This window comes from Silurus aristotelis, assembly GCF_946808225.1.
Source record: "Silurus aristotelis genome assembly, chromosome: 21".
Lineage (NCBI taxonomy): Eukaryota > Metazoa > Chordata > Actinopteri > Siluriformes > Siluridae > Silurus > Silurus aristotelis.
Window position 1 is genome coordinate 9,873,494 of NC_139594.1, and position 7,643 is coordinate 9,881,136.

The following is a 7,643-nucleotide window of genomic DNA, read 5'->3' on the forward strand; positions in this document are numbered from 1 at the left end:
ACGGCGCAACCAGGTCTGACTTTGCCCAATTGGCTATGATTGCCAAATAAAACAAGTTCAGGAACAGCCATCGACTCTGAGGAATTGAAAGACAAATACAGAGGGGAGACACAGGGAAGTGGGACATGCAGCAGCAGGCACAGGTGCTCTTACTCTGTCCTCTTACCCTGCATTTTGTCTGGGCAGATGGAGAGGCTCTCAGTCCAGGTGGACCTTTCCAATACAGAATCACTTCACACCTGGCTGTCTGGGTGTCTCCAGCTATCCATCGCAATGATGAAGGCAATTAATCAATTTTGAGTTTAAATCAAAAAGGAAACCACCTGCAGTTAGTTCATGGGAGGTATAGGTACATACTGACATGTTGGTGCAGGCAGTTCAGTTAAATAACCAAATTCAATCAACTGAAATGAGAAAGATTTGATATGTGTTATATGTTTAATCATTTCATTTTCATCTTTTAAGTGAAGCAGCCCTCTAGCATTTTATGCTGTATTTTAATTCATTATGTCTGTTGTGAGAAAGCCGTGTATGTCTTGAGCACACATAGATGGAATCATCCTATTATTTAACAGATTAAACTCTATTTTATACTGTGGCTTCTTGCTACAGTTATGTCTGCCGGAATGTCAGCACGCTTGAGTTACCTTTTGTTGATTGCTGGTTTGCTGGGACTGTAAGGACCTCTGCTGGTGGGCCAACCAACACACAGGTGAGATTCCTAGTTTACAGTGTAAAATAAGCCAAAGGGTAACTGCTAATGAAAGAAGAATCAAACAAATAAAAATGCTAATTAGTGAATCTTAACTGCTGGGTTACTGATCGAAAGATTTAAACCGCGGTATCGCCAAGCTGCCAGTTTCGGGCCCTTGAGAAAGGCCTTTATCCCTCTGTGTTTTAGGGGTGCTGTATCATGGCTGACCCTGTGCTCTGACTCCAGCTTCTGAGCAAGCTGGGATATGCGAAGAAAGAATTACACTTCTGTGCTGTCTATAAGTTTTACATAGTTTTCTAAATTACACCTCATACCCAGGATCCTGAAATAAGATCATGAAATTTTGAAAGTTAATACAAATTGAACTCAGAAGTGGTGGAATATAGGGTTAGGATTTTCCAGTTGTAGATTAATCAATCTAGGTTTATGGTGCTTTTTTTTTAGAGTATGTGCTTCACCTGCTGTTAGAAATAATCCCACAAATGTATCCTACTGTTTTGCCTGCAAACCCTCCGTTAATTGGTGTCCTTTCCCCATACTAAATACAGTTTGATAAGACATTTATGCCACTTCATAACGTCCTTTTTAAACCCAGTTTACACAATGATCTCTCTGCCGTTGCTGCTTCTCACATGTTCTGAACATACATCAGATACTGAGCAACAACTGGCAGGTTGTTTTTTTAGTGTATATTCCTACAGGTGCATGTTGACATTGGAAGATAAGGAAGTGTACTACAGCAATAAACATTCAAGAATGTGTAGTTTTTCTTTGTATAATAAGTATTTATTTGTTTACCAAGCTGGTGAGTTTAAATATTATAAGTGTTTTATAACTAACTGTTTTGTAACTATATGCATTAAAATACAGTGTTTGTCTATCAAAAACCTGAAACCTGTTGTGCAGTCCATTTGATTTTTGTACAAGTGGTTCTTTTCCCAATCACCCTTCTCACCAGCAGCTAAACAGAGTCATGATAATCTAAATACAGAAAAGTAACAGTGTTCTGACTGATGTTACAACAGTTAGAAAAAAATTTCTTATTTGGTTTATACTGAAAACATTTCATATATGTTGATTGTTATTTTATTGAAAGAGTTAACATAAGTGATGTCTAATGCATTATGCATGTTGTATTGTATATAAATTCAGTAATTCTGTGTTGAGTTTTGGACCTGTAGGAGTTTTACACCTACAGTATGTTCCGTGTGGATTTAGGATAATATCTTAAGATTTTAAGGGGGAGTGGTGGCTCCAGCGGTGGCTCCAGCGGTTAAGGCGCTGGGTTACCGATCGGAAGGTCGGGGGTTCAAGCCCCGGTATCGCCAAGCTGCCACTCTTGGGCCCTTGAGCAAGGTCCTTAACCCTCTATGCTCCAGAGGACCCTTACGAGAAAATCAAGGACCGTGACATGGGGCCGCCTTCCCGTGGGCTCACCACCTGCAGGAGGGATCGTAAGGGACCGGTGCTGAGAGGATTGGGCAGCAGTCAAAGGTGGGGGCCTTGACAGCCCCAGACAGAAGTGTCTGGGGAATCTGTTTAGACTGCTGCCCCCGCGACCCGAATTACGGATAAGCGGGAGAAGATGAATGATGAATGAATCTTAAGATTTGAAAATCTTCAGATTTTTAGATACATTAAATTAATGAACAATAATAACAGTTTCCTAAAATTCTATAAACATTATAAATATATATAATTTCAGTTAACGAACTATATTTGACCCCTCTTTAAATATGTGTAAATAAATACATATTTTCAAAGCAAATTAATAATTGAACAGTTATACAATTGTAAATTTTCCTTGCTTGAAAAACATTTCCAAGGTCACGTTTATTTACTTTTGTTTAGCTATCAGTAATTATGATCTCGGTGTTTCCCCTAGACTTGCTCAAGACACGATTTCCCAAGAGGGTCACCAGCAGGTCCTCTGTTTCCTGCACATGGTCAATGACACACAACCAGTCTTCTATTTGATGACTGATAGCCAACAGCTGCCTCCATCTGACTTTGGCTTCAGCCAGATACTAATAATAAAACTCTTTAATTTTCCCAGAAAAGTAAACACACACACACATGGACAAACACACATACATGTTCACACATATAAATATCTAAATAAAGTCTACACAAGTGTTTGCACCATACCTACCTATGCATATACTGAACATGTTCAATGCACAAATGTCTTGGTGATAATGGAATGGCACTATGGTAATGTCAGAGTAGTGCTACACATGACTTCTTCAGGTGTCACATTCTTTCCTGTGCAAGGACATCAGCTCTACTGCACAGGATCAAGTGACTCTTGCTTATAGCACACTGAATCCAAGTAAGGGTCGCATAGTTTCATCTAGTTCATCTAGTACTCTATTATTTTATTCTACATCTACTAGCATACATTTCTTATTTCTGCTGGAATCAATGCATTTAACAGATCGTTGTATGTTCCAAAAGATATATATTATATTTTTTGATCTGTATAAAAAGTGGACAAATTTGTTGACAAAGTCTACTTTATATTACAACTTTCACAAATTTAGTGGGGGCAAAATGATTGAATTTTTTAAAAGTAAATGATCTTATTTAAATGTGCTGCAATTTCCATTCAATTCAAGCATTGCCCAACCGGCACTGAATATCATTTTTATTAGACACATTTGAAAAAGTGCCATCAGTAATTTGACACATGTTGCATCCCAACTTATGCCAAGAGGATAATTTTAGTTTGTTCTATTATTTTATGACACATTCCAAAATTTAGATTATTATATGTCAGGGAACCAACCGCAGCCATTAGGGTTGCACAAGCCAGTGCACTCTTAGTGCCGGTCCCAAACCCGGATAAACGGGGAGGGTTGTGTTAGGAAGGGCATCCAGCGTAAAAACATGTGCCAAATCGAAAATGTGGATCATGAATACAGATGATTCGCTGTGGTGACCCCTAATGGAAGAAGCCGAAAGAAAGTTAGTTATATGTCAGTTAATCATGTTATTGGTGATTTTAGTACTATCTTTGTATTTCATTTGTAGTGATTGTCTGGCGTTGAAGTTGCAGAAAAAAAGGGCTCTTCATTTTGATTTTTAATTCTGATTTTTGGACAATATTCAGATAAATTGGAACATTCAGATCTGAGGCAACATAACATTATTTTAGCCAAGAGTAATAATAGAAACACTTGCACTAAAGTGCTAATTTGGAACAAATAAAGTTTTCCCTTTCCCTAAAATATTATTTACTGAACAATATCAAGGGAGATAAAAATGTGTGTGTGTGTGTGTGTGTGTGTGTGTGTGTGTGTGTGTGTGTGTGTGTGTGTGTGTGTGTGTGTGTGTGTGGGCTGGGTGTTTATGTGGGAGGGGGTATAGAGGGGTGATTAGCAGCTCATTCATTTAACTTCAAAAACCTCTTTCAGTCCGGGTCAGGGTCACATTGGATCCAAAGCCAATACAGGAAGCATTGGGTGTGAAGAGTCATTCCATCTACTAGCATGAAAACTGGAGAGCATACACTAAGCATACACAGAGAAATTTCACAGTGTTCTCTTTAAAGTAGCATATTCAATATCCTGAACAGAAAAAAAAAACAAAACCAGCGTTAATTTTTTTGGGCAAAAATCAGGCATCTACATCTTATGGTCACCTGACTTTCAAAGCCAAACAAGACAAGGTTTGCTTTGACTGGTCTGAATATCATGAACTCAAATCCACCTTTGGGATCATTTAGAACAACCCACTGATATTGATGCTCCAAAACCAACCAGAAAGTCTTTCTGGAACAGTAATTGGTTTACCAACTACAAATGAATCCCAGTGGTTTTGGACAGGTACATTTAACAGAATGACAGAAAGAGACTAATTTGGTACAGATTATTCCATTTTAATTATTCCATTAAATTGCTAATTATTGAGATTAACTAAGCAAACATCAGTTTTATAGGAATCAATATTGTATTGTCTGATACTGTAGAGGTAACATACAGTAGTATGTATAAAATATTGTATGCATGAAATTTGAATACATGGATCTTAATGCTATGCTTTTTTTTACCCCAGTAATAGCCTCTATCCCTCTTGTAATGTGATTCTACAGCAGTCTCCCGAGGTTGGGGGCAAGTGTCAGGGAAAGATGATAAGGGAGGTGGGAATGCCTGGCATACTTTCCACCATCATGTTGGGTTTGCTCCCTATTTCAAAGGCACGACTCACTAACAGAGGAAGTTTGCTTCTAGAATTTGCCAGAGAATAACAACAGTGCGTGGTACAACTGCAAGAACAAGAATTAGTTAAAGAAGAGCTGGAAGCGTGGATGAGCAAGCAGTTGTTTAACTATGTCAGAAACAGTGTCATCTCAGAGGAAGCCCTCGACTAACAAGAATATAAAGAAGCTGCGTACGCTAAGTGCGGTGTGTAACCTGGCACGAAGCTGGCAACAGTGGGTATCTGAGAATGAAGAAAAGCACGCTAGTGAACCCTCAGGCTGGACCCCAGACAGCGTGGACAAGACGAAAACTGAAAAGAAAGAGCCAAAGAAACCTGTATCATCTGAGCTAAAGACAAAACAATCTCAGGACAATAAGGATGGACCAGAGGATACCCGCATTAAGACAAAACAGGTGGTGAAAACAGTAACGCGTGATGTCCAGGAGAAGAGCGCAGGCATTGAGTTTTTGACCAACCGCATTTATAAAGACCCAGCAGCAGAGGAACTGGACAGGATGCTGAAAAATAGGAGTTCACCCACCCGGCGCAGGAACTGCTCCAACATGGTGTCAGAGTTGACACAGAGCTGGAAGAAAGTAGAAAAGGAACGGAAGAGGGCAGGGGAATCCAGCGAGGGCAGTGGAATCTCTGAGGCCAAGGAGAGAGCCCTGGACCTGGATATTTCAGAGAACCAGGAAAATGCAGAAGAGAATGATACAGAGGCATCATTGCTCAAGAGGCCATCATCATATTGGTGAGTGTGGTTTCTTTTAAGCTTTCCATGGCTACACTAATGGGGAGTTATAAACTAAGAATGAAAGGAAAATATGTATTATGATATACATATATATGATATATAACTGAAACTGAGTTTAATCCTTTTCCTATCTTTGGAAAATATTGTTTTTCACATGTGATACAATATTTATATTTTTTTTTTAGCTATTGTGACTTTTATGTCATTTGATGGTATAAAGACATTTTCAGATCCTTCTCCAGTAATAACGTTTGGCCTGAAGATTTTTATACAGTATATACAGTATACAGTTTTATACTGGAACTTATATACATTATATGGGTTTTTTTTCTCTAAAGTTTTTTTCTATGATTCAGGACTCTGTTATTTCTCAAACAATTTTCTTGTTCCATCACATAAATTGTTGACAGCTTTGTGTAAAATTAATATATAAAAAAAACGTTTTAAATCCCAGAACCAAAGCGAATATTTTACGGCTGTTTTCATGTGAACAAAGAACTAAGTTCCACTGAATATACACAGAACTAGTATTTGGGTATTTGGTTTCTGACCTCATAGCATTTTTATACTCCAGTGTGGTTTATTTATATGTGTGGTCATATGTTTGAAATAGTGGATTTATTGCAATTCTTGAAAACTGTTGATTTCACACATTTCTTGTATTTGTGTTATCACAGGGCCAAGAGGGAAGCAGAGGATGCCAATAAAATAAACGCTCTCTCCAGCAAGTACAGCGCTGTGGGGAACCTCAAGAGCCGCTGGCAGAACTGGGCGTCAGAACATAGCATCAGCCAAAAACTTAACCCTTTCAGCGATGATTTCGACCATGGGTACTCCATGTCCTTGCGCCTGCGAAAGGGAGAGGAGGGCTATGGCAGGCCCAAGGAAGGCACTAAGACAGCAGAGAGAGCCAAACGCGCTGAGCAGCACATCCATCGAGAGATCGAGCACATGTGCTTTGTCATCAGTACCATGGCTGACCCTGACCCGAATGGCTACATCCAGGTCACTTTTGGTGAGCTGTTTGACAGATATGTAAGGATTTCGGACAAGGTAGTGGGCATCTTGATGAGGGCCAGGAAGCACGGCAAGGTGGACTTTGAGGGAGAGATGCTGTGGCAAGGTCGGGATGATAGAGTGATCATTACACTGCTTGTGTGACATAAACTATCTTTTATAACATAATGCACTCCAACAACAAAAAGGAGTGTTGACTTTGCTGCTATAGAAGAGATTAAGTATCTGTATAAAAATGGTGGAAGGGTAGCACTGCTGCTATGGGTAAATTATTTCATTTTACTGATGAATGTTGGGATCTTTTAGATTTTAGACATTTCTCAATTGTAAATAAAGACTTAACATATGTTTGACAGCTTATTAAAGATCATTATGATTGCAGGCACACTAAAATGCAGAATAATTAGACCTACAGGCATTTATGCAATATTACTATAGTCAAATATGTCAATCATAATTAAATCACCCTCAAGATAGATCACTTCATGTATCCAGAGGAAAATTAACATTTAATCACTACTTTATATATACTTTATATGAACTATTTCTGTCATATACTTAATACGCCAATAGTATTTACCTGTGATATGCATGCATGTCTGTATTTGCTGCAAAAAAACTAATTAAAGTCTACCGTATTTTTCGGACTATAAGCCGCTACTTTTTTCCCACGTTTTGAACCCCGTGGCTTAACAACTAAGTGGCTTATTAATAATTTTTTCCTGGGTTTTTCCCGGTTTCACAAACTTCAAACCAAAAAACTGAACCCCATAACATTAGACCAATTAAATTTCCGAACGGAAACGAAAAAAAACACACCTCACCTGTGTTCTGAGCTGCACGGCATTGGGAGAAAAAAAGATTTTTTTAAATGCACGACGATGCCAAAAGATAAACTCTCGAAAGAAATTGTTGTGAAAGGAAGGAGGAAGACAGTAAACAATGACTTTC

The 7,643-nt window shown here is 38.6% G+C and overlaps 1 protein-coding gene across 1 annotated transcript; it reads left to right on the forward strand.

Annotated features, from left to right (window-relative positions):
* Window positions 1-4,866: 4,866 nt before the first annotated feature.
* Window positions 4,867-7,379, forward strand: abrab (actin binding Rho activating protein b). Its single transcript, XM_083524158.1, has 2 exons — window positions 4,867-5,672; window positions 6,353-7,379. The coding sequence occupies exons 1-2, from the start codon at window positions 5,047-5,049 to the stop codon at window positions 6,834-6,836; spliced, it is 1,110 nt and encodes a 369-aa protein (XP_083380284.1). The 5' UTR covers window positions 4,867-5,046; the 3' UTR covers window positions 6,837-7,379.
* Window positions 7,380-7,643: the final 264 nt, after the last annotated feature.